Source organism: Plectropomus leopardus, chromosome 18 (genome assembly GCF_008729295.1).
Source record: "Plectropomus leopardus isolate mb chromosome 18, YSFRI_Pleo_2.0, whole genome shotgun sequence".
NCBI classification, from domain to species: Eukaryota; Metazoa; Chordata; class Actinopteri; order Perciformes; family Serranidae; genus Plectropomus; species Plectropomus leopardus.
The window spans coordinates 4,578,073-4,605,000 of record NC_056480.1 but is presented as its reverse complement, the minus strand read 5'-3'; the positions used below and the strand labels follow the sequence as shown (position 1 = coordinate 4,605,000).

General features: G+C 39.2%; 2 protein-coding genes across 5 annotated transcripts; both read right to left on the bottom strand.

The window, feature by feature from the left end:
* Positions 1-1,517: 1,517 nt before the first annotated feature.
* On the bottom strand, positions 1,518-11,257 carry kifc1 (kinesin family member C1). Its single transcript, XM_042506513.1, has 17 exons — positions 11,145-11,257; positions 9,701-9,793; positions 9,031-9,130; positions 8,853-8,906; positions 8,468-8,551; positions 7,337-7,532; positions 7,064-7,229; positions 6,646-6,813; positions 6,104-6,217; positions 5,873-5,959; positions 5,512-5,709; positions 3,995-4,159; positions 3,657-3,795; positions 3,303-3,442; positions 3,098-3,171; positions 2,720-2,795; positions 1,518-2,315 (listed from the first exon to the last, which is right to left on the bottom strand). Exons 2-17 carry the CDS (start codon positions 9,788-9,790, stop codon positions 2,271-2,273), a joined length of 1,896 nt encoding a protein of 631 aa, XP_042362447.1. The 5' UTR covers positions 9,791-9,793; positions 11,145-11,257; the 3' UTR covers positions 1,518-2,270.
* Positions 11,258-11,894: 637 nt separating this feature from the next.
* Positions 11,895-25,128, bottom strand: znf384a (zinc finger protein 384 a). 4 transcript variants are annotated; one of them, XM_042506535.1, is made up of 11 exons: positions 25,005-25,128; positions 22,992-23,059; positions 21,791-22,097; positions 21,413-21,535; positions 20,216-20,379; positions 20,024-20,100; positions 19,680-19,904; positions 16,984-17,151; positions 16,211-16,289; positions 15,370-15,528; positions 11,895-14,875 (listed from the first exon to the last, which is right to left on the bottom strand). In XM_042506535.1, exons 2-11 carry the CDS (start codon positions 23,052-23,054, stop codon positions 14,459-14,461), a joined length of 1,782 nt encoding a protein of 593 aa, XP_042362469.1. In that variant the 5' UTR covers positions 23,055-23,059; positions 25,005-25,128; the 3' UTR covers positions 11,895-14,458. The 4 variants fall into 4 exon arrangements, with proteins under 4 accessions (XP_042362469.1, XP_042362470.1, XP_042362472.1 ...); XM_042506536.1 differs by lacking the exon at positions 25,005-25,128 and adding an exon at positions 24,651-24,795; XM_042506538.1 differs by lacking the exon at positions 16,984-17,151.
* Positions 25,129-26,928: the final 1,800 nt, after the last annotated feature.

The window sequence follows — 26,928 nt, the reverse complement described above, 5'->3', positions numbered from 1 at the left end:
AGTAAGACAAAAATGTTCTTGTTATTTTCTTAATTTTTTTGGATTTTTTTAAATTTTTATTTTTATCAAATATACACATATATAATATATGATGGGTAATACCCAACATCAAATTTGCATCGTTTTCGTGATAGTAGAAAAAACGTGAATTTATTGAGCACAGACTGTAGATTTTCAAAGATGAAAGATGATTTGTGGGAAATAACAAAATTTAAAAAAATCAAAAAGTCAAAACAAAAAAAAACCAAAACAACATTGTCATCACTAAACAGGTTTACATAATAATGCATATGTATGACAAGATATGATGACAATAAAAGTATTTTAATTGCAAATATAAATATCGTGTATGTATATATATAAATATAAGTATATATATATATATATATATATATATATATATATATATATATATATATATATATATATATATATACATAAATTGAATAATACTTATGTATGTGTATGTATGTGTTATATATACATAATATATATATACACATATATATATATATATATATAATATATATATATTATATTCACCATATATATTTCTTATGTATATATATATAAATATAATTAATGTAATTTTCAATATGTATCTTATGTATAAATAAAACAACAATAAATGTAATTTCAGAAGTTTGTCAATGTTGATGCCATTAGCTTCGCTGCACTACCTTTACCATAAAAGGCAAAACCCACGATTTTGTAGAGCATGTTTTTAGAAAAATATATTTTAAATTTTAAAGTTACATAAATCTGTTCAGTAAGACTTCTGAAATAATAACATGTCAAATGAGTGTGCCTACCTTTGAAAATCCCACCACACACAGCCCTCATGTCTGAAGTCTCACTTTTTTGTAGAAAACAAACTAAAAAGACTTAAAAGACACAGTGACATCCAGTGGATTTGTTTTAGCATTACATAGCTAAACCAAATGGTAGCGATGGCTTAATCAGGTTGAGTTAAATTCGACACATTTTCATGACAATACAGAGATTTAAAATGTGCTCTACCAAACAGAGCAAAGTTCTGATTTCATGTGATATTTATATATAAAAATTTATGAAACACTGTAAAAAAAACCAACAAAACAAAACTCTAGACCTAAAAAGATGATTATGATGGTTATTATCAAAGTGCATTAGTGTTTTTCAGGGAATACATTTGAACTTGTCACAGCAGAAAAAGCACAGGTGTAAACAACATTAACGACGGCTGAATTCCATTTAGCTGATTTGATTTGAGGCACCTGGTATCGTGCATGGAGCACTCTCACTGTAAAAATCACAGCCCTCATTAGTGTTATAAGTAACACCTGTGCTTTTGCTACTGTGGCTCATCAAAATGTTTGCTGTCAAAAAAGGGTGTTTTGACATGGACAGTAGACCAGGCAAACTAAAAAAAAGAGAAAAACTGGTTTAATATGGAAAAGTTATCAGTAATATGCACACAATATGCCATAATGAAATAGTTTAAAGTAAACATAAGGCAGCACAGGGAATATAAATAATCAACCTACCACATATCTTTATTATTACTTCTTCATCACATTGGGACAGAGTAGATGGAAAACTGATTATCAAGAAAAACAAAACGACAGTACCAGCTTCACTAAACTACATTTATTTGCGATTAATGTGCAAGTTATACATAGCACATCATATTTCGACTGGATAAAAGAAGAGAAAGAACTTGTTAAAATATATCATGTGAGATTAAAAGTCTCATCAGTCTTACAGAGCTGTGTATGGACTTTAAAAATGAAATCAGAAACTAGAAACATGCATATGTACACAAACACTTGATTTAGCATAAAAATGTTAGAGAGCCTGTATTAGTGATCACTAATCAAAGCCCTGAGAATATACAAAAAGGCTTTTGGTTTTTGGTTTTAACTGACTGGCACTGATGCCAAACAGCACAACGTGAAATTCATGTGAAACAATTACACTGTACATTTAATAAAAGGTGGAGTCAGCGATTCTGGAGAAAGACCGTTGATATCTGAACTAAACACCCAAACAAACACTCAGTGCTCCTCCACAAGCTTCAGTAATATCCAAAGTTATTTAGATTATATTACAATCAGAAAGGGAGCGGCCGACACAGCTGTGTAACTTTATCTGAGCTACTTTGTATGAACACCAGATACTTTTTCAGCACACACAGAACAGACAGCTGGTGGACCGTGAGAAGATATTTGCGAAGTCTGACAAAAAGTTTATTGGATGAGAATCGCTGACTGAGCGCTGAAGTGCTCCGTCTACTTCTTGTTGGCACTTGCAGTCCCGATGACACAGTCGTTCACCTGTAAAGAGAAAAAAAACACAAAAATCAAAGTCACAAAATTATAAAATGGTTACAGCGAAATGACACATTTACATTGTTGATACTGTTACATACTGAAGTCTAGTCTAGCAATTAAATGGTGGAAAATTAAGCTTTGAGTCAAGAAAAAAGGGACTTCATTGATAAAGACTTAAAAAACATTTGTTTTATAGTGCTAGATTTAGCATTTTTGAATAGGAAAAATGTGCTACTGTCCTTTACCTTCACTCAAGTCATTTTCTATTGTACTTTCTCAGCTAATAAATCAAATTAAACCTCACAGTGAACTTCAGTTTATCTCCAGTTTCACATCATGTACTCATGTTATCTTATACCTGCTGTCTACTAAAGAAAAGATATTAAACAACCACAGATGCTACTGACCTTGCTGGCAAACCTTAAGGAATTGAGGGTTTCTCCAAAGCTGTCTGGCTCTGGGGCGATGTTCACAAACATCAGGCTGGAATCAGAAAAACAGACAAACAGATAAAATAAAACAATTCAGAATGCACTGCTTTCCAAAAAAAAGCTTCCCTCTGTAAAAATTTGAGTCATACGACATAATTTGTTTGCAAATGTTCTGGAGGTGACCAGCTGTAATTTGGAGGCTGAGCACACTTGCAGGTGCTTTGAAATTTTGGAGAAAACCCATAATTGTGTGAACAAATCATTGAAAAGAGTAGTTTGCTGCCTTGAGATCAAGTAACACAACATAACAAAGCATTTGCTGGAGCACACCACTGATGTTGTGGAAGCACTCACGTTTTGCTGTTTCCTCCCAGGCAGCCCTGCAGAAGGTACGTTAGCTTGGAGTTCCTGTACGGAACGTAGCTCTCCTGAAACACAAACAAAATCATACCGTCACGGAGATCTTTGGCATTTTGTAAGGAGTAAATAACTACATATTTAAGGCTTCACAGACTCTCTGAACTCAGCGCTGTTTTCAGACAGACTCCTGCTTACAGACCTTGTTGGCCAGCGCGGTGATGACGATGCCCAGGTTGGACAGGGAGCCGTTGATGGCGGTCATCTCTTTGAAACGCTCGCCCTGAGACTGACTCTTCAGCATCCGCTCACTGCCAGCCAAGTCCACCAGGCACAGAGTGGCTATACTCACAAAAACAAACAAAATGCATCTTTAAAAAAATGCAGGTTTAACGATAAAAATTACAGTAAAGTCACGCAAAAAGAGCACCTATGGTGTATGCAGACACTGCAGCAATTTTTGACAAATTGAACGAGACAATAGAGTTTTGAAATTCCAAATGCACAACTGAAACCGCATTTCTGATGCTGGCATAATCAGTGGGATTATACTCACACTTGCATTTGACATCCCTGCCAACATTCACTCCCTCGATATCCAGCTGGAAGACTGAATGGGAGCGAGAGGAGCGGTCATTCTGGGCTGTCTGGGCCGTGGAGCGATTCTGATTGGCCAACATGATCAGGCCGAGAACCTGGCGGGTGGAGGAGATCATATGGATTGTTTACTGACATGTTTAATCACACGGCATTCACACAGTGAACTGATACTTGTTGATAGATTTAAAAAAGAATCACCTCGCCTCTGCTGTGAATAACTGCAATCTTCAGTACAAGGTTATATTTTTCAAAATATGTTACTGAATAATCAGGTAAATTAGGCGACGGCCGTACCTGATCCTCGTTGGAGACCTTTTCGTAGGTCAGATTGGTGATCGTGATCTCGTTGTTAGCCGACTTTCGGATCTCGTGCTCCGGCCTCTTGCTGGCTTTGCCCGTGTAGAGCAGGTCCCGGAGGGTCTCGTTGTAGATCTCAACAAAACTTGCTGTGAAGGAGAACTGACAAAACAGAAATGGTCCAAATGTTGAATAAAAATGTTGATCACACAGCGTCTCCTCCACAGATACAAACACGCTGTTTGCCAAGTTTGCCAAGTCATTGGATGCCAGTAAGAGAAAATAAACTTGTGGTGTGAAACATATGGAGAGCCCTTCATTTGGTTTGCTGGCTTATTGGTATCAACAGAGTCACACAGAGCATGAATCTGCACCGACGTGAGACTCTGGGTGCCAAAAGAAAAACAGAATAACTTTTTTTTTTTTGCATTGGTCCGGGAGAAATCACACTATTGTGAAAACTCTCCCAATGCGACAGCCTGGACTGCTCTCTAGGAGCTCGCATCTGTGCATCTGTCTTGCACTGTATTGTGACATTGCATTGTCCTAAAAATCAGGCCAAATTTGAAGTTGGATATGGTTCATGTTTTTACAAAAAATGTGTGATGGGTCAGGGTAGGGTGCGCCCCGTGTTTCTCTCCTTGACTTTTTCCTAACGATCCACCTCCCTCAGTTTTTACTGATCAGCCAAAGGTTTAGCAAACGTGTGTGTAATCTGCTCATCAGGGAAGTGCCGGTGAAGAGGGCTAAAGAAACAAAGACGGACCCATTGGGCCAATTTGCTAGCTTACCATTGTCAATATTCAAGTTCGGGTATACTGGAGTCAGCAGTATTTACTTCTCTGTGTGTGAGTTATTAGTGTTGAGTTGTAATTGCTGAATTTGATTTGGCAAATTCTTTGCTGTTTTAATTCCACTTTATTTTTTGTTAAAGCAGATTATAGTTGATCTTGCAGCACATTTTATGTGCCTTTATTTTCATATAAACAAAACCCCAATTTTTGGTTTGTGCAAATACCTCTGTCTTGCTCCGTTCCCTCCAGTTTCATTTTACTGTTACTCCCCTCAAGCCCTGGGCACAATTGAGGAATTTAACACAATGTATTGGATCACATAACAATGTGAAACAGGTCGCTCACAGTGATGAACCTACAGAGAATTACCATCTGAATCTGCAGCCCTTCTCTGCTTTACTGTGAGATTTAGCCGTTTGTTAAGCGGTCATCCCCCAGCTTTTCTGTTCTGGGTCACTCTCACTAATCTCAGAGTGTCGTTTTGAGGCACAACAGGCAGCTGCTATCAGAGAAAAATCTCTAAAAATCAACAGTTTCCTATGTGATCAGCACTAAACAGCAGACAGAGACAGAGACTAGCGTGTCAACACAGTGGAGCATTTAACTGAGTAAAAATACTGTTTTTCTTAGGCAAGACTTTTTTTGGGACAACTGAGTTCATTTTGGATTCTGCAACCTCCCTCCCTATATGGACTTACATGGATGACATTACACACTAACCTCCCAGCCTTGAGCTCCCAGTTTCTCTGCTGCTTTGAAAATTTGCTTCACAGCTCTGGGAATGACACCTCTGGACTCATCATACTCGTCTCCCTCCATGGTGTAGGTCTTTCCACTTCCTGTCTGGCCGTAGGCAAAGCAGCAGACGTTGTAGCCATCCAGTGCTGACTGCACAAGCAGCGAGATCTCTTCGAAGACCTGGGGAAAAAATATGTAAATAAATCACCATGAATTTCCTGCTCCAGTGGGAAACCAGCCACAAAATATTCATACGTTGTGCATTTTAAAACATAGTTGGTTATTAATCAGGATAACTTGCAGACTATTTTGTATATTGTTAATTGTGATACAAATTGATTACCTCCTGTTGTGTCGCCTGGGGGCCAAACACCCGGTCAAAACTGAAGTTGTAATTCTTCTGAGTGTCAGCAGTTTTGCCTGTGTGAGACTAAAAAGCAGAACAGTGCAGAAATAAGTTTTATCAATTAAGATAGGCTGACGCAACTCAAAGCGAATGTGGTTTGTCACTTCTTCAAAGATATAAAATAAAGGTAAAGAGATTGCAAAAGAACATGAAAGCCGAGATTCTCACCTCCTCTGTTTTGGCCAGTGTTACTGATTTGATGTCACTGGGTGACAGCTGGATATGTTTGCTGAGGCCCCCCTCCACCAGTGGCCGAACTCTGCAAAATACTCTGATGTTGCCCTGCAGACAACAGAAAAATACAAATGTAAAATATGCTGCAGTTAGTAGGACTAATAATTTACATCTGTAATCCCTTGGCAGGTAACAAACAATAAATCACGAAAGAAAGGAAAAAAATACAACAGTTCATCCAGAGGACAAAAGTTCAGTAGCAGTAAGAATATAAACTGTATAGCATGAAGTGCATGTCAAAAAGTGCATTATCTATGTGCAAGGTGCAAAATCTGATGCCTGTTGGTGGATTAAAGAGAAAGGAGCTATGTGGCAGATACAGTATATAAGAAGAACCAAGTAGAATCGATCGTCTCCTGCCACCTGGAGTGGATGTTGATACTGAAGACTAAGCTTCAACAGCAGGTGATTCACGTACACCCAACACATGGTTGTCAAGTGCTACCAACACAATAAAGTGCCACACTGTAACTTGCCTTGAGCTCCTGGATGGTGTTGTGGAGCCGTCTGCGCTCCATCTCCCCGGCATGCAGCTCATCTCTCTGCTGCGCCACAGTGTCTTTGAGAGACCGGACCTCTTCCTCCGTGTCTCTGAGGGTCACTTGCAGGCGGGCCAGAGTTGACTCCTGTACCGATAGCTTCATCTGGAGAGGAAAGACAGACAAGAAAAGCGTACAACTAAATCATACATTTTCCAAATTCTGATAACCATATCATCCATTTTAAAAATTATCTTAACTTCTTGATCAGATTTCAGGAATGTAACAGGTCTTTTCCAGGTTATAAATGCGCAGTTGCTTGCTAGAATAAACTATGGTCCTGTATAAATCCATATATTGAGAATTGTAAATGAAAATATCCAGTATTAGTTACTATTCAAGCGGCAGACTTTACCTTGAGAGTTTGCAGCTCTGTCTCTTGGCTGTCACGGAGAGTCTCCATGACCTTGTATTTTCCCTCCAAGTTTGAGAGCTCCTTTTCAAGAGTGTTCTTATCACTCGACACTCTCTCCAACTCATCACAGACTCCTGACAATTCGTGCAGTTTCTCCTCATACTCACTAAAATAACAGAAGAAGAAAAGACATTTAATGTTTTCCAAACAGACAAAAAGGTAACACTACAATGTGACGAGAGTATTTTCTTTTGTGAGAAATGTTCCTTGTACCTGATCTGACTCTTCTGCCTCTCAAGCATTTTCTCCATTTCAGCCACTCTTGTTTTGCTCTGGACCATCGACCCTTTAAGAACCTCATTTTCCTGGTTGACAGATTTGACCTTGGTCTGGTAGTCACGAATCTTACCCTCCATGTCGCTGACCTTGCCCCTCAGGTCCCATGCTTGCCGCTTGGTTCCTCCCCCACCTGTACAAAACCCCATCATCAGGTCTGACAGATTAGTTCAGACAACAGAGTCTTCCCTAGTTTTCTTTCAGGCCACTACAGATTAACTGTGCATGCCCACTACACACAAGCAATTCGCCTCAATTGATGTCCGCTTTGCCCCACTTGTCGCTTGTATTCATCCACAATCCCCCACCCCCTTCTCCACCAGAGAAAGTTTCACTTTAGTTTGTTCTGGATTTATGCATAGCTTTTGAAAAGTCACTGGAGCTGCAGCTTGAGTGACTGTGCTGATGTGAGTTACGTTGGAATTTTTTAAAAAAGTTGCTCCCTCTCCTCGTGCCGCCAGCTTGGTATTAGACGCTTTCAATACAAAATGAATGGGAGCAGATTTCTGGTTGTGTGTAGTCGCGTAAAGTGGGCATGCGCCTCAAGCCTCTCTACATACACCTTTTTCATATTAGACAACTTGACATGTCAAAGTAGGAAGAGCACGGGTGGAATTATAAATACTGAGAGTCCTATTGTTGTGCATGCTGTCTCACTGTCACGTCTTACACTTAAGAACAGTCATCGTAAAATTATTGATAACACCTGTACTTTTCCTTCATTGACAAGTCAAAATGTCTGCTGTAAGAAAGGCCTAATCTAAATAAAATAACTTAGAGATAATTTAATCCTGTATGTCAGGATACTGCTGCAAAAATGCTAATTAACTCTTTCCCCTTGTGCAGGCTAGAAAATATAAATAAAATCACAGACATTCATGGCTTTTAACATTACAACAAGACTGTTAACACTAATCCCCAAACCATTGTTTGTCATTTCTCAGAAAAGCTCGAAGCCCGAGTTCTCCTCTTTCATAGATACAACAATTAACTAAACACCAAAAACTAATTAACTTACTTTGACATAATTTATGGAGGAACAAGAACCAGGTGCAATGGACTACTCACCTGGTTTTGAGACAGCCGGTGCACCGGTTTGTTTAATGTTGCCCCCCTTTGCTGCAGTTGAAGCTATTGATGGTTTCAGGACACCTGATGAAACAATCACGCAGCAAAGAACAATGCGTAAGTAATCATGTCAAAATCATCAGTCACATAATGACTGAATCTGTTACTTCATTAATAATAAAACAATGTGCTGATGATGGATCCAAAGCATTTCAGCATTTCCTTGCCACAGATTGGCAAACTATATAACTTGTGAAAATTGGCTATAGTAATATATTATAAACCGTAATGCTCAATCACTGCTCCAGTATGTTGCCTGCAATCCTGACATAAAAGAAAACATCCTAGTTTATGACCTTTCTTCAAAGCAGACAGCTCATCTTACCTCTGGAAGGACCAACAGCCACAGTGGCAGCTCCCACAGCTCTGACTGGCCTGGCTGTGTGAGGGACAAAAGAGAAAGAGAGGTATGTATTTGGTCTAAATAAAAACAATGTGAAAGGAAACCTTTATGAAAAACAACAACAATGATTCTAAAAGTTAGGTTCGAGCTAGTGGCTTACAAATAGGTGCCCTGGATGCTGGAACAGCAGGTCGCCTGCCACTGATGATTGTAGCTGCTGCATGTGGTTTGACAGGGTCTGAGTCCTTTCGGATTTTCTTCTGCAAACACACACAAACAAGAAAAACACTGCCAGCATAAAGCAAGAGCAACAACTTTTTGAATCAAAATGATAATTGTTTTTTCTTGCAGACCTATCAGGCATGACCATACAGGGACACGGAAAGGTTCACCAGATCTTTTAAATGAGCTCTATGGATGACTGATATTATAAATGCAACAACATGAATGCTTGACAACTGACTGCAATCTGATACAGCACTAGCAAAAATTTCACTGTGAAATTTTAATCAACACCTTGTTGACACTGCAACAAATACAGTCTATTACATTACATTACATTGTGCATGTTTTTGTAATTGCACAACAGCCCTTAGCTATATTAAAGTAGGCTTCATGGCCAATACAGAAAACTCAGTTTCACTCTTAAGATCTTTAATGGAAAAAGTGACAACATCTGGGTGCTGGAATTTATATGTTGGATAATGGGTTACAACACAGTGCTACATGCAGAGGGCAGCTTGAGGTGAAGCAACAGAATAAAACTGACAGACAGAAAACAGCAGGAAGTGCCAGCGCCACATAAAATGTATAGATAATTTAGTCCAAACCTGAGCGGGTGCAAAGTCGTGCCCATTCTCAGAGCTGCTGGTGCTGCTTGTAAGTACCCTCTTCTGCGCACTAACTGGCAAGCGGGACATGTTCTGTGGAAGGTTGAAAGGTAATATGATCAAAAAACACTTTCACACATTTAAAAAAAATGTCAGTGGTTTATCATAAGACTCTCTCTCAAGACAGATACTTTGGCTCTCATTGGATTCTCTGAAGACTCTTTAATTCACCCATTTCACATTTAAACATCCCTGGTGATGGACATGGTAATAGCAAAAAAACCCAAACAAAACAAACAAACAAACAAACCCCCTCACTTGAGACACTTGCAACTCAATCTGATCCCATCTTTATGTATACATGGCTAATAACTTTCTTTCTGTATTTTGATCCTGTATTTCTGTTTTTGGATGATATGTACTTTTTGGATGATATAAGCTTGTGTCCTTTAGACACATGGTTATAATGAACTGTTTAGTTACTGGTAACTTTCCTCCTTGATGTGTGTGTATATCTGGGTCTGTGTGAGAGTGTGTGTTACTGTACTTTTTTACTGTACTGTAAGTGTTTATGTCTTGATTTATGTTTAAGTTTTTTGTTCTCATAACTTGAAAAATACAAATATTTTTTAAAAACATTCTTTCGCAGAAAAATAATAATGCATGAACACCTATCTTTTTATTCTTATAGTAATCAAGAGTGTAGTCACTTCTAGTTTTATAATATTGCCATTAGATTTGAGATAAAGAGATAACGTTAAGCATCTGTTTTTCTGAGAAATAAATACCCAGCCACATTTTTAAAAAGGTCACTTCACATCAATCCATTTTGCTGCTGTTCGGACATTTCCAAAAATTCTTCAAACCATCTGTATGAACTGGAAAAATCTATTGCTTTATTGGGAAAACGGATGCTTAGATCCATGACTCAACAATGCAAAGTCAACTATTAATTGTATCACAGTTATACTATAAGCCACATATGGCGATACATAAGACTGAATAATGATAACAGCTTTAATGAGATACTCATGAACGACAATAATTAAGTGGCCCGTGTACAGGTGACAGTATCTGGACTCACCCACAACTTACGTTAGCTTGCGAAGAGGCTAACCGTATCTTTAATGTTACATTCAGACGCATGATGTTAACCAAATATTATTTCTGTCGACTGAGACGTAAAATAAGTCAAATGGGAGCGTATTAAATATTAAATTAGCGTCGACCGTAATACTTTGTGCCATGTAAAACCGAGTAACCTACGTTAATCCTATTACTAACGTAACGTTAACAGTTAGCTAGCTGTCCGTTGCCGTTAGCTTCAGCGTGAACGGTAAACAGCACAGGACCTCGTTTTGTATCCTTTCTGATCAGACTTGTTCAACCCCTCTTTAAAACGAGACGGACGAAACAATCGGCTTTCAGTTATTAAAACACTTACTTTAACTAAAGATACGTTTTCGCTAAATGTTGTCCCCAGTCCACCCTCTTCTTTAGGTTTATTCTCCTTCTTCTTCGGCTTCAGCAAAGCACCGTCTGCGGCCGTTTGAAATTTGAAATTGAACTGTTTTGGTGGGCGCTTCGGACCAGCTGTCGTGATTGGGTGAGCCAACGTAAACCCCGCCCCCGTCTTCATGTATGCTTGTTACAGTGTACGGAGTGTCCCGAGCGGGCGGTATTAACAGTTTGCACAGTTGCTGCTGTGTTAAAGGCCGAATCTGGCGTCTAGTCAAGACTTCATACATGTTCAAGCGAACCACATTTTATGCGACATTGTAGCTACGTCACCAATCAAATTTGACTTTTTAAATATAAAACTTATATTATTTATTCATCATATCATTATTGTTTGTCCTTTTTCCCTCTTAATAATTACAATAATGTCAATATTAATAATAAAAATTATCATCATAATTTAGAACAGGCCTTTATTGTAATGGTGTGCTTATACACCTATATATTTATAAACACTAAAAAACAAAAAAAACCCAGCCTAAATAATATATTCAAAGTTTATATGTGTGTATATATGCATATATGTGTATGTATATAATTTATTTATTTTTTTTTTTCCAGCATGTTTCTTTTAGCATCCCAAAAACATCCTATATAAAAAACAAAACAAAACAAACGCGAAACCACAATGTTTTTGCTAAACTGAGACACATATACCACATTACTATTTCCCTGACAAACTTAGTGGTTCAGTAAAAAAAATATAAAAAATATGAATGTCTTTCTCACCTTCTGTGTCAATGCTAAAAGGCTTTTATAACTCCAACTAAAAAATCAGACCTAAATTGAGCCTCAGATTTAATCACATTGTTATCGGTAACACACAGTCTCCTTTTTTAATTAAATAAATCAGACAACTGTGTGGGTTTTTTTCATCATAAACTGTTTTCAAACTTTATTCTCCTTAAGGGAAGAAACAGTCTGTTCAGATGAGCAAGAGGTGTAACTGTGCATACAGTATGCAAGAGTGTAGCATAAGAGGGCAGTTAATAACTGTACTATTTATCAGGAGCATCGGTAATAACATTAACAAGAATATTGAGAATCTGTTATTTTTCATTAAAAAGACACAATGAAATACAAGGAGGAGTATACATGAAGACAATCAGCCAGTTGGTACAGGCTGCTTGAACATTTTGATTGGGTAGAAGATAGCTTGCGCACAAAAACATGGCAGCAGTGTCCCAGGTCACCGAGCCTCACTTTATGTTATTTAATCATTAAAATATCACCAGACCATTTGTTGAGGTGTTAATGGACCCTCATCTGTGATCAAAAATTGGTTTTCACAATCTTGTCTTATTAGCCAAATAAACGTATCGTTAACTTGGCAAAAACAATCCTACAGTACAGAAAGAATTAAACATTCCTTCGCATAATTTTCCAACTTTTTGGGCAACTCCCAAACTTGAATTTCTGATTCTTTTACACACTTTTTTAAAACATGGTGGTTACAGTCCATCAGCACCAAAGGTGACCTGGGACACAGCCAGTGATTTGGTACTTGTTAATTTGAGTTCCTTTAGTTTCCATATATGCTTTACACAGGACATACTTCCCTTTTACAGATGAAAAAGTCTTTTCTATCTATTTTATGTACAGCATACTGCAATACAATAATGCCTCAGATTGATAATAATGTGGATAACATTTGCAATACAGTTATAATGAAAGTAGTAATAATATGTATGAAAAGTTCTTTAAACAAAGATTGATAACAGTACCTGTCAGCCATTTTTTATCACACAATCATTATTTCCTCAATGTCCGACTATAACAAGTTGGGCTGCCTTTTCTCATTGGAGGACAGTAAACCGTCTTTCTTTTTATAGTAACAAAAAAGGGGACAAAAACACTCTGTTAGGACTTTTCTCTCTGTTCCCTTCACATTCATGCATCACTTTGCTTTCTCTCTGAATTTGTTCACACGTTCCTCTGTTGGTAGAAAAATACATACATATGATATATATATAAAAAAAAAGTACAATAATGACAAACATAGACGTGAAGTACAAGCTTCATCAAGTGCTTTCTTTTAAGACCCCTCCCACCCCACCAGCCCTGTTTTCTCTGTCTCTGTTTCCATCACGTTCTGCTGCAGATTCCTCATTTTTTAGTGCATTCTTGAATCGGTCCGTCTCTTTTATTCAATACTTTGGGCTCCCACGAAGAAACGGTTCCTCCTCAACTCCTCGCTGTCTGAGGGGAGGTGAGCGTAAAAGAAAAAGACATCAGGATTTGTGATCACTTTGAGATTCAGTCCCAGGTTTTAGCCTTATCCAATGATGCACTGATTTATTTTCTTTTTTGCTTCCTCTCTTCTTTTGTAGTATTTTCTCAAGCTCCAGTTCAGCCTCTCCGATCCGACCTCGGTTGTCCAGAAGTGTCATTCAAAAGGCATTCAAAGTTTTTTTAATTAGTCCTTCACTGCAGTCTTTTGCCAATGATTCCTTGTCTTGTTTCTCCTCCTTGTTTTGGCTTGAACTAAATAATGGAGAATGTTCAGATTAATGTGATTTGAACAAAAAAATTACACCATTCTCTTGATCGTTAATGTGCAGAGAGTGATGGCATTTTTTAATTTACAGATATTTTACATCTTAATCCTCCGATGGTGAGAAGGGACACCAGTGAGCCTCTTTTATCAAGACTCTCAGAGGAGGATTGCTGGTTTTGGATCAGTGTATTATTAAAAAAAAGTAATTTTATTACTGGTCCACTGACTCTTGGAATAGTTGATTAAAGGTAAGATTAGACTAAATATGAGATAATTATAATTAAAAATTCAGATTTTGGTTTAATCGACATTGCAATCACAATGACATAAAAGCCAAACCTGATCTTAGACGAGGTTTTAGTTAAATTTGGAGGAATGTGGCTCCCGACTGAAGAGTAAACTACTTCTATCAGTGTCCTCGACCAGCATTTCTACTGAGAGATCTTGGCACAAGTGGGTTCAGGAATCGAGAAGCACATTGTAAAATATCTGTGTTTTGACAAGTAATTTATGGCTGTATTCAGCATGAGCTTCTTTAAAATGAAGAAAAAAACTGGCAATGGGTGAATAAAATCTTACTTGTGTTTCTGAATATTACAATGGTAAAATTGTCCACCCTATGAGCCATTTTTTCTTGCTGAAGAAGACTATAAAACTGAACACAGTTAATTACTTTTTCATATGGACCTTTTTACACTGCGGACACAATTAGTAATTGCTCAAACAGAGTGGGAAGACGCAGCCTACGAGTTCATGTGCTCCACCTGTATAGCTGACGTGGACACAGTGAGGCAGAGGTCTTTGTGGGCCACTGGCAGGTCCGCCACAGTGACTGGTTTGTACTGGATCTCGCTGGCCGACACTGTCTTGTACTGATGCAGGTCAAACGGGCATGGAACCACAGCCTCCGTGGGCTGCTGGGCTGGCTGGTAGCTGCCTGGTGGTCCAGGGTTGGGGTTCTGGGTGTTGTTGTTCGGGTTGTTCTGGCTTTGGAGCTGGCCCGCTCTGCCCGCACCTCCTCCTCCGCCTCTCCCCCGGCCGCGGCCTCGGCCCCTGCCGCTGCCTGGCGTGAGGCCCTGGGCCTGCTGAGCAGCTACTGTCGCTGCCACTGTTAGCGGGTCGGGGTTGTGCTTCCTCATGTGTTTCATCAGATACGTCTCCTAGAGTTGTGAAAAGAAAAAGAAGCAGAAGACATGAAGAAATGACAATTATAAGCTGCATTGAAGCATAAGGCACAGTTTCATATTTTACACACTTTACACACTCAGTACATTATCCATATTATAATTTAAATATTCACAAATTAGTGCTATTTGTCTATTACTTGAGTTCTTCCATTTAAATATTTACACACTTACCTACTTTATTTAACATTTTTAAATATTTACATACTGTGCAAGTTGTTAACTCTTTGTTGTATTTCTGTTTTCTATTTTCATATACTTGTGCTGGTACTTAATTTCTACTTGAGCTAATTCTCCATGCTGGCATCAGAGAGACTGTAACAAACCACAATTTCCCCCCGGGGATCGATGAAGTATTTCTGACTCTGAGGGCAGAACTACTACAAAGAGAACTTAATACACTCTCCAAACCAGAGTCAGAGTACATTGTGCAAAAACTATGATGTGTGACAACAAGTGTGAGAGCTCACCGAGGTATAGGATCGGTTACAGAGGCCACAGGAGAACAGCTTGGCATGCTTGACAGTGTGTGTGGACAGGTGCACCTCCAGGCTGGCGGCATCTGTGTAACCACGGTTACAGTTGTGGCACTTGAACGGCTTGTCTTTGTTATGCTGCCGACGGTGAGACTGTGGGAAGAAGACGGGGGACAGACGAGGGTTTGGATAAACATCCATAAGCATAACCAACAGTTGGGTTCACACCCAAATGTGGTAAAAAATTTAAACAAATGTTTAGAAAATCAACCAAAAAAAGCAAATTTCTTAACTTTCCATCCACTATTATTCATCAAGATAAGCAGTAGGTGGTGAAAATGATCCAGTCAGATGCAACAGCTCTAATGTTACGGCATAATTTATTAGCTCAGTCGGTTTCCATTGTATTTAGTCACATTTACCAATAAAAACTGATACACAAACTTGTCCACCTCCCTAAGTGTAAAAAGTTAAAAGTTAGTTCAAATTTTTTGGTGTTTCCACTGAAAATGCGCATAAAAACAGGTGAATGGAAACACATCTAAAAATGTAATGCTTTCCAAATACACAATCATTCTGAGAGTACCACAAAAAGGTCTCATTAAGCTTTTTGATTTCATAACCTTTTACAAAGATGTACTTTTCAGTAAGAACATTTAACTAGATCTTGAATTGACCAACACTAGAAAAGGAAGGAAATCACACCTTTTCTTCACTCCTTTCTTAGCTTTCATGTCACCTAAATTTAAAATTCATATTTATATTTAGGCTGGAAAAAAAGAGAGAAAAAAGTCATCAGGTCAGTAGCAAGGATCAAACCGCTGAATGAATGTACCTGTAGGTTTGACAGCTGAGTAAAAGCTTTTTCGCAGCCAGGATGGTTACACTTGTACGGTCGGTCGCCGGTATGAATCCTGAAAAATCACAGTAAGACACACCATGAGCTAATTACAAAATAAAATTTACTTCATTGCTGCACTTGTATAAAGAAAATGAGTGAATCTGGCATGTTTTCTATGACCACAGAAATATTAAGCACATACAGGAGTGTTACGTACAAATAAAGGTTACTTATTCTTCCTGCATCACTTACCATCATTAACAAATACAAGTAAACATATTAAGGGTTTTTTTAAAAGCATCAAGAAAGAAACTCAGTATCTCAAACAAATGTTTTCTCATGTTTCATTTTCTTCTGCTTTTACTTTTGGTATGTGACTTTATTAATAATTATGTAATTATGTGAGTTGCAAAAACTTTTGTGGGTATTTGTACCTCTTCAAAGGTTTTAGATACTATTGATCCTGCATTTAGACCAGTGTATGATTAGGTTTTTAATGTAAAGTTCAGGAAATTGGCCATTCTGTGTAAGAACTGAAAATGTCTTAGTTTCGCAATTCTTGATCTGATTCATCAAAAAACATTTATGTTGTGACAACCCTCCCTGACAGCACAGCATGCCTCCCTCATTTGAAGGATGTTATCATCATGCAAAAGAGACTGAAACAGTCACAAAGTCATAACTCTCCACGCACCTGCTCCCATACATGCACACATAAAAACACAACCGGCCATTCAAACCCACCCCAGCCCAGCCCGGACCAGTACCGTGTGTGCTGCTGTAGGTGACTGAGCTGCCTGAATGTTTTCTGGCAGTAGGAGCAGGCGTAGGGCTTGGCCCCGGTGTGGATGCGGATGTGCTGGGACAGGTAGCTGGAGTTGGCAAACGACTTGGAGCAGTGGGGGCACTTGTGGGGCTTGGCCTCCGTGTGGTTTCTAACACGGGGGAAACCGGGATTGGAGGGGTGAGGAAGTGGAGAGAGAGAAACAGAGAGAGAAACAGCGAGAGATTTTTAAGCTACAGCATGACCAAACTTCACGATGAACTGAAGACCAAATCATGCGTCAAAGTTCACAGGATCTGCAATCAACTGCGTTGATCATAGATCATTACGTTTGACAGTGTGCTCTTTGTGCTGTGTCTGAGTTGTGAAAACACAGAACAAAAACATACAGCAAGCACAGTCACGCTTTTCTCTTTCTCGCTCTCTCTCTCTCTCTCGCAGACTCTCTCTCCATTGGTGTGCCCTGCTTTAAGTGGAGTGTGAGTGTGTCTCTATGAATGTCTGGCTCTGCAGCAGCCAAATTGAAATGTAAATTCAAGACGAGGCCGACAGGCCAGTGGAGCGCATCTTCCTGTTTAAAATTAATGGCCTGAAACCCACAAAGGAAACTCAGTGGATGACAATAAGGGAAATGAAAACGTGAAGAAGGTGAATGACAAGGTCAAATGTAGAATTAAAACATTGATCAGTCATGATGGCATGAATGAGAGACAGGTGCTTTCATCACTTACACCATCACACGTCATACAAGTTAGACTGCTCTCAATGTAAGTTGTAACTTGTGTGATATAAATAACAGACTTACTTTCTGTCGATCATTTTCACTATCTGATAATCAGCTTTATTTATAACTTTAATTAGTGCCTATCTATACGATCTTATCCAAAATTCTTTTTTCACTGCTTTTTAATGGGGATTTTTTTAACAGTTCAAGTGGCTCCAGTGACAGTGAAAGGTTTCCAGGAGGTGTCTCAGGCACAGGAGGGGATGTGTAAAGGAGTTGTGTGAGAGCGGACGTGGATCCAGAGCAAAAAGATCAACTTATGCTGAATTTCCACTGCATGGTAAACAAGGCCCTACTCGACTCAACTCACTCTTTTTCTGTTTTCCTTTTGCAAAAGTGATACTTGAAAGTTGATACTTTTTTGGTACCATCTCAGTCTACAATCCAAGCAAGACTAAAAGTAGGAGTTAAAACACTGATATGTCAGCGAGAATCATCCTTTGCAGGCGAATAATTGACGCAGTGCAGATGTTCCTCTGTTTGATCGGCGATTACAAGATTCAGTGTTACATTAAAGATGATATCACAGCTAGGGTGCTGTTCACCTTGGAACTGGTGCTTCTTAATACTGTACCCGAATCTAATGGTACCTTTTATTTGGTACTTTCTTTTTCCTGTAATAATGTTATTTTTGAAAAAGCTGCAGGAGTGACATAGTAGACTAAAAAGCAATTCTGCTTCTCCGCTCTTACTTAATTAAACATAGAGATACTGCTCTATGTGTCCTGTTTGTGTGTGTGTGTCTGCTTGTATAGCAATAATACTTTTTTACTATTACTTAAAAAACATTAAAAAAAAAAAAAACATAAAATAGTTGATGCTAAAACTATTGAGGCAGATTGGTGCTGCAGTGATACGCAGTAACATGCTTGCGTCTCCTGTCTGAAGTTGGACCCGGCGGCTCCGCAGAGCTCCATCACTAGCAACTGAGATCTGCTTTTAAGCTCAGTGGTGCTTTACGGCACTTTCACCTCTTGTCTAAACCCATCGTTCTCACTTAAGTACGCTCTCAAATACTGAAATCTGGCAACAACAAATTAAATGTGAAATGGTACTCTGCAGTATTGATGTTATCGGTCAGTACCATTAATAGTACCAAGTTTGGTACCTAAAACCAATCGCAGCAATTTCACGTAGCGTCACTGTGATGATCAGCTGAGAATGCAGCCTACACTGAGGGGGCACTATACGCAGTGAAAAACGAAATAGAGAGAAGCACCTGGTATCAAGAGTGAGCAGAGTCAAGTTGAGCCAAACCATGCAGTGTAAATGAGGCATGAAATTAGGCAACATGCATGCAGTACCAAGTGAAGCTTGTGATAGTGTCACCGACAGGATGGGGAAATGTAACACCAACCACTTGCTAAATAAGGTTATATTCTTGTGCTAACTGGTACAGTGAGATGACTTCCTCTACCAAACACTGTGGCATGCATACACACAGGTTCTTCTGCAATCTGGAGGGTGTTAGCTTGTAAATTGTAAAAGCAACTGTTAAATTTAATGATGAAGCTGGCTTCTTGTCCTGATAATTAATCATAATTAATCAGTTACCGGAAATTAAACAATCTTAAGTTATAAAAACAGAAATTAACAAGCTTCGAACCATGATTTACTTAAAGTTTGGTGAAAGTGTCGCACCTTCAGAAGTGATGCTTAAACTGTGTACAAACAGCTTTCTGAACTGTAAAAATTCTCCCAAAAGACCCCAGCAAATCCCCAACTCACCATCCCTCCCTTCCTCCATTGGTCAGCACACAGGCCCACACACACGTGCTTCAACAACAGAAACCACATGCAAAAGTACACTGCTCCTACACACTCACAGACAGACACACACACACACACACACACACACACACACACAGGACCCCACAACCCACTCAGTCCAGTACCGTGTGTGCTGCTGTAGGTGACTGAGCTGCCTGAATGTTTTCTGGCAGTAGGTGCAGGTGTAGGGCTTGGCCCCGCTGTGGATGCGGATGTGCTGGGACAGGTAGCTGGAGTTGGCAAACGACTTGGAACAGTGGGGGCACTTGTGGGGCTTGGCCTCCGTGTGGGACTTGGCGTGGATCTGCATGTCTGACTTGCTGAAGAACGTCACTGCACACATCCGACACCTTGGCAAGTGAGGAGTGAGTGAGAGAATAAAACCTTTATGGAGGAGTCTATAGAGGCAGACGACCTCTTCTAAATGTTCAGTAAATATTTCACTCTGATTTAAATATCTTTGCACTACCTGTAGGATTTGGGGCCATCTTTGTTGGTGTGATCATCCTCATCATTTGACAGGTCATATGGGTCAGCAGCGTGGTGCTGTAACACAATAACAACATATTAGTTATCACAAAAGGCACAACTGAGACAATCCACGTTAGGCAGAAAATAAGCAACAGCTAAAGACTGAAGCAAAGAGACAAGAGACTCTCACCTGTCCACCAGCGGCGAGGTGTGCCAATATTAATGCATCACTTCCTGGAGGGAGGACTCCACCCACTCCGGCCACTCTGCCCATCATCTGTTTGCTCTTCCTGCCTCGCTTTGATGGCGTCGGCATGACAACTGCAGGAGGGATGGCAATGTCGTCCTTTTTGTCTGGATACAAGAGAAAAGTAAAAAGAGGGGGAAGGGAAAGGAGAGGGGATGAAGGGAGAGTTGTGTGAAAACAGCATCTATTGCATGGAAACATCTGACGCAATCCATCCCACACATCGCAAACTGGAGTTGTTATGTAGGTGGGGGGGTTGACTTGGTCCGAAGAAATACCAAATATTACAAAAGAGTATGGACACAGTTACACAAGTGTGTGAATGCTTGCATGTGTATGGATGTCACAACACAAGAAAGGCAGGAAAAGATAAATTTGGGATTGAAAACGGGAATTTCTTGTTCAAATGAAATGACATTTTGTGTCTGGCTTTAACTCACATAGATTTAACTCTGAAACACTAAGAAAAAAAGGTCCTTGTTACATAAAATTTAATCTCCCCTATCGTTCATCTATCAGCCCTTGCTCCACTTGAGCTGCTCGATGGCCATCCATGTTTACAGCAGGCAGGTCTTAGCTGTGAATTTTGAAAGGAAACTTTGACAATTTTTATAATCAGCTATGTGTCATCACAGTGTTTGCAGATCAACAGCGTTCGGCTTCCTACTGTCTTGAGTTAGCAAGACTTTTTTGCACTTAAAATATTGGCACAATTTGCCACTTTGTAGCATGCAGATTTCAGTAACATTAACCGTAGTTGCTAGAGGAAAAAATATGAAAGAAAATATAGATATAAATGGAGCATCTGAAAACTGATTAGGACACTGATTACCATGGCAAGGATTGACGCTTTGAAGCAGTCGTGTCAGCCCTACAGTTAGTTGTGAAGGACAAACGGTCGACAAATTGATCAAATCACTCAATAATTACAATTCTATTTAAAATCCACGTGCATTTTCATCTCAACTATTTTTATCAATTAGTTTTTGTTACTCCCATCCCTCGTGAGACGCTGACTAAAACAATTTCATGTTAAAAATGGTCAGCATAAACACTGATAATAACTTTAATTCCACTATCCGCAGTATTTTTTAACATGTTGAAATCACTCAAGAGATGGTGAATGCATCCATGTCTTACCCGTATTTGAGGGGTGCACAGCAGACACTATCATGGTGGTGGCAGTCGGGTGTCCAGCAACAAACGACTGTGTGGAGGCAGTGGGGACCAGCGTGCCTTGAGGGGTGGTGATCACTAACCCCGCTGAGAGGAAAAGAGAAACTGTGACCTGACTGTCGGTCAAAACAAACGTTTTACATTAGGCTACTGTTTCTATTGAGAGGAACTAACAGCTCAGTATGTTCACTGTCTAAATAACCTTCATTACAGACACTGCCGATTTTAAAAGCCACAAAAATACTTTGTATTTTGGCAGAAGCCTCAGCACTAACACGCCAGGCTTATCATGATGCTTTTTTTGGATTTAGGCAGGAAATAAAAGAGAAAAAGCCCACTCACCTGCAGTCATGATGCCTGTAGAGGGAACTGGCACAACGGTGATGTTCTGTGTGGTGTGCGACTGGTGCAGGTGTCCCCCGAGCGCACTCATGCCGCCGCCACCTCCTCCTGTGCCCCCACCTCCTTCCTGTTTGGGGACCAGCCGCACCCCGGACCCTGCGTCCACTGAGCCGGGTATGGCGAGCACAGCCGTAGGGTAGTGGGGGGAGGAGGTGGAAGACGCAGAGGAGTGAGGGAAGGAGGGCGCGTTGGCCTTCTCTGGACCCAGCTGCTCCTTTGCCTTGTTCAGGAACATGGCGTTCTCGATCTAGATTGGGATGAGTAGAGGGGCGGGTCGGTGGTAAGGAGGAAGGAAAGGAGTGTGGTGGGATGGGTGAGGGTAAAAATTTGGAGGTGTAGGATTGGAGGAAGTGAGCACAGGGAAGGAAGATGAAGGGTGAAATGAAGGAGGAAGGAGGCCATGAGAGATGAGGAAGAGAAGGTGAGACAGGTGTATGAGGAAAGGCAGATTGGAAGAGAACAAAAAGGACAGAGGAAAAAGAATAAAGTAAAGGATAGGAAGAAAGACACAAGCATGGAGGTGGGGATAAGGAGTTAAGGATGGGTTTACATTGATAAAAAAAAAAGATGGGAGTGATACAGGTAGCAAGGAAGAGGGGCGAGACAATAAACGTGAAAGTGATGATGGGATGAAGAAAGTAAGAGGAGAAAAGGGCGGGTGGATAATGAGGGAAAACGTTGATGGGAAAGTTAGCAGGATGAGGAGAGCGAAGGTTGGGAGTCGATAATGAGTTCAATCCATGAAGAGACAAGACAGCGGAGGAGAAGGCGGCAATGGGAGAAAAGAAAAGAAAATGAAAGCATGGTGAGATGCACAAACAGTAAACGAAAAAAAGGAACAAAGAGGGGTTGAAGAGATGAGAGAGGAGAGGGGGGACAGGAGTGATCAAGTGAATCCTCCCCATGTCAAGAACTCATATTCAAATAACTTTTATGTGAGATTAAGCCAACTTCATCGACTAAGCGAGCATTGTTCGGTGGTGTTATTAAAAACATGTTCAGGGTCAAATCACTGTCTGTTGTTATGTCAAGTATTTCCATTAACAGTCAATGTGATTATCACTTCCGGTTATCTTTTGACAACACATACCACTATACCATGTGTATTTCAAGACAATTCCAACAATAAGGTTGTCTCTACCTGTCCTTGTACAGTGGGGACGGGAGACCAAAAGTATGATGAGTTGAAATGGGAATCGTCCATTATTTCTGTAATTAAAAAGCAACACACTTAGAAAAAAACCTGTCCTCCTCCTCCTTCTTATTATGTTTTTGTTTTTACTTTCATGCATGGCTGCGTTCCAATCATCTTAGTTTGTTTCCTTTCCATGTATCCTCTCCTTCAAACACATTAAACACTGACGAGTCTCAGGATCAGTGTGTAGTGAATTTTATTTTTGGTTGAGCTGGTTGATCGGTCTATTAAATCAGCCACGTTGCTAGGCTAGAAACAAATGTTTTGTGGGATCCCACAGGGACGTGCTTTTAGGTTTCCTGTTTTTTATTAAACAATATTTGATCACATTCAAAGAGAAGAGGATGGGAAAGGAATCAAGCAAAGATGCTCAATCCCAAGAGGGATGGATATCAAAAAATCTACAGGAGGATAGAAGAGGCAAGAGTTGAGAAAACACTATTGACAATCGGTCTTTGAGGCTTTTGATAATGTTTTGTAACACAGCCCATGCACTTCATCACCAGTCTCTTACACAGTTTGCATTGCTACTAACAAATTACACAATCTTAAAGTGGTTGCTGTATCATTGTTAATGCATCTAATTTTGGAGTGCAACCAAATGCTGTGTCAAAATGTTGTAACTATTTATTGCCTGGAAGAGTGACACAGAGGCGTGCTATGCTAAACTAAATACTACAACAGCATGTGTTGAAAATAACATCCCGTCTAAGAGTGCGTATGGTTCGTTAAGGCCAACACTCACTGTTTAAGAAACTACTGTCTATCTTTTCATGATCAAACCTCTGATCTTCTGCTTCCCGATCATCTCCCACTGATACATAGGCAACATGTTTTCTGTAGCACAAAAAAGGAAGTTTCATACTTTCATTGTTCTATTTTGGCATGCATTTGCACTTTATTTCCACATATTTTGCTACTGTTAACTGAAAAAAGTTTTGTGGGTTTGCTTTTTCTGTATGCATGTGAAGATTGTGAATGCCATGCATAGCCATATTGCTCACGTACCAAGAGAAGCAAGCATGTAAGGACGCTAGTAAAGCTTAACCTGCATTTAATGTAATTTATTGCTGTTAGGGGAAGATAGGCCTATGCAAATTTACAGCAACATCACGTAGTACTCAAAAAAATTGAAACAACGATATTTTTCATGCAAAACATTCGCAATGCATATCTCAAGGCATGTTTTCATGAGCCCCCTCTCCCCCTCTGCAGTTGCACAGCATATAAATAAATAATGTGGCGAGCTTTTATGGCAAATTAATTGATTTCTCACAGGCTGCAGCTATCTGGCAATTCAGGGGCCGTTAATAATACAATGCAAAGCCAATGTTTCAGTTCTCTGAGAGCCATGTTTTACGAGGGGCACTAGCTGGCTCCAAAACTGTGGCACAGCTAGCTGACGTTAGCATAGACTGATTAAATCTGCGAAATAGTCAGAAATCGTTAAAACAATCAGGGAGCCGGTTGCAAAGCACGTAGCATTAGATGTGTTGCACTGCTGCTAACCAGCTGCCAGCAGCTAAATGAGATAGCTGAGTTATAAACAAACGTGGCTAGCGTTAGCTGGTTAACGCAACAGACAAGGGGAGCTAGCTAACTTGCCTCCATTAATTTTCTCCTTTTGTTCGCTGGGTTGCTCTTAGCTACAAGGAGGCCTGTATATTCATATGCTTAACTAGCTTGCCGTTTGGTAAACACAAACAGCCGTGCTCCCTCCATTCCTCACTCCCTGCTCATCTCGCTGAGAGAAAATAAAAAAAGAGAAAAAAAGTCTCGAATAAAAAAAAAAAAAAAAAAAAAAAAAACCGAAGACAGAAAAAAAAAAACGTCGACGCCGTCGCCTCTGTAGGAGACGCAGCTTCATGCAGACTTCCGGCGGTCGGGACGACGGTGCTCTCAGACACACGGAAAATAACAGTTAATTAACAGCCGACTAATAACTCCTGTGTTAATTACCGGTGAAATCGACTCCCCGTCAACCCCCCCGGAGCCTCCTCGGGTCGGGACAGTTGGGAAACTTTGTCCAAATCCGCCCCTCAAACCCCTCAGATATGCCTTTTTTTTCTTCGTTTTTTTTCCTTTTTTTCCCTCCAGCTCTCCTCAGCAGAGTCAAGTCCTCCACCGCCACGCTGCTGCGCTTCCGGCCTCGCTTTCAAAAATAAAATACATATTGAGAATTTAAAAACTTCAAAAATTTGATTTTTTTTTTTTTTTTTAGCACTCTTGCATGCGAAGCATTTTTTAGCTGTATTTTATGTATGAAAACTGTTATACAAATAAAGATTATTATGATTATTATTAAACTAAACAAAACAAACAAACAAAAAAAATATAATATAATATTACAGCATTACTGTGTAACTAATGTTGTTCTTCTGTCTATTTGCATAAATTTATACTTTTTGGTCCGTTTAGCCAACTTGTCACATAGGCTACTTTTACGTTTGATATTGATTATATTATTATTATATATATTTTTTTTATTATTATTATTATTTATTATATTATTCTAAACTAAATTAAACTAAACTAAATAAAATAAAACTAAATATAACACAAAATAAATAGGACTAATAGACTAATATTTGCATTAATTAATACTTTTTGGTTTGTTTAGCTTAATTATCGCATGCTTTAAGGTTTGATATTGTTTTAATATATGTATTAAGATCGGATTTTCGGAAGTTATGCATAAGGGCAGTTTCTTTTTTGTATGATAATGAATAAATGAATTATACACTTCATTCTTGGAGAAATTTGGATTTTTGAGTAATATTTACAAGTCAGGTTTGTTGAGTGAAATGTCAAAATGTCTAGGAGGATCTACCTGAAAATACGTCCAGAGGATAGTCACGTGTACAGGTTGGGGGAAAAGTGTTATAATGTTTCCCCATTTCAGCCTATTACAGAGGATGCATTTGACATTTATATCAGGAATGTATCAATATATACCAGAGTTTACATGATATTAACGTGTATAATACATATTGAAAAATCTATGTCGCCATTTAACAATAATAAAATACCAATGTCAAATTTGCAAATGTATAAACGGCACACTTGGGAACTGGAATAAAATCTTAATATAGAGAAAAAAATATCTAACTTCCGGTGCTGGTTCGGCTATCTCTTGCTAACTTGACACAGCTGCCAACATCCATACACTGCCTTCCGGTGTATTAATTACCCCGTCAGTGTATGGATTAGTGGTGCATTTTAACGATTACAAATTTTTTAAAAAATGTACTATAATATTAGATGCCATGACCATGTTATTTAGCATAATGCAGTTCTTAAATAGGTGTCAACAGCCACACATCACATTCAAAAAGTCACTATTGCTGCAGTGCTTTTGCATCCACAAAATCAATCACTCATTTTGTCAGTTTTCCATCAGCGTTGGAAATGTCACTTTAAAATAGTGACAGATTACAGATAACTAGTTACCTTGTAAAAAAATGTAATAAGTAATGTAACTACTTTAACAAGGCTACTTTATCAAAGTAATGTGACTTAATATATTTAATTACTTTTTTAGGGGTTCTGACTACAGATATTTTTCCTTGAGCCTTCTTAAGTGACTTAGGGAAAATTGTATGACCCTTTCTTCACCGTAAATTAGTAGTTAGATTTTAAAAACGTAACACTTCGATATTTGAAAGTGAAAAGTTGAAGAAAAAGTCCTGAAGTTGAAGAAAACCTTGTTTTTCACTTTTGTTGTGCATGCTGGTGAGTTAGTGCAAACTGAAAGTGACTTTGATGAATAAGCTCAGATTTCGTTGTGTTTTTTGTACCTTGCTTGTGCTTGTACCACATAATGTTTTCAAGGACTGTTGTAACTTTTTTTTGTCAGATTTCTGGCTATGATAAATGCTGTAAT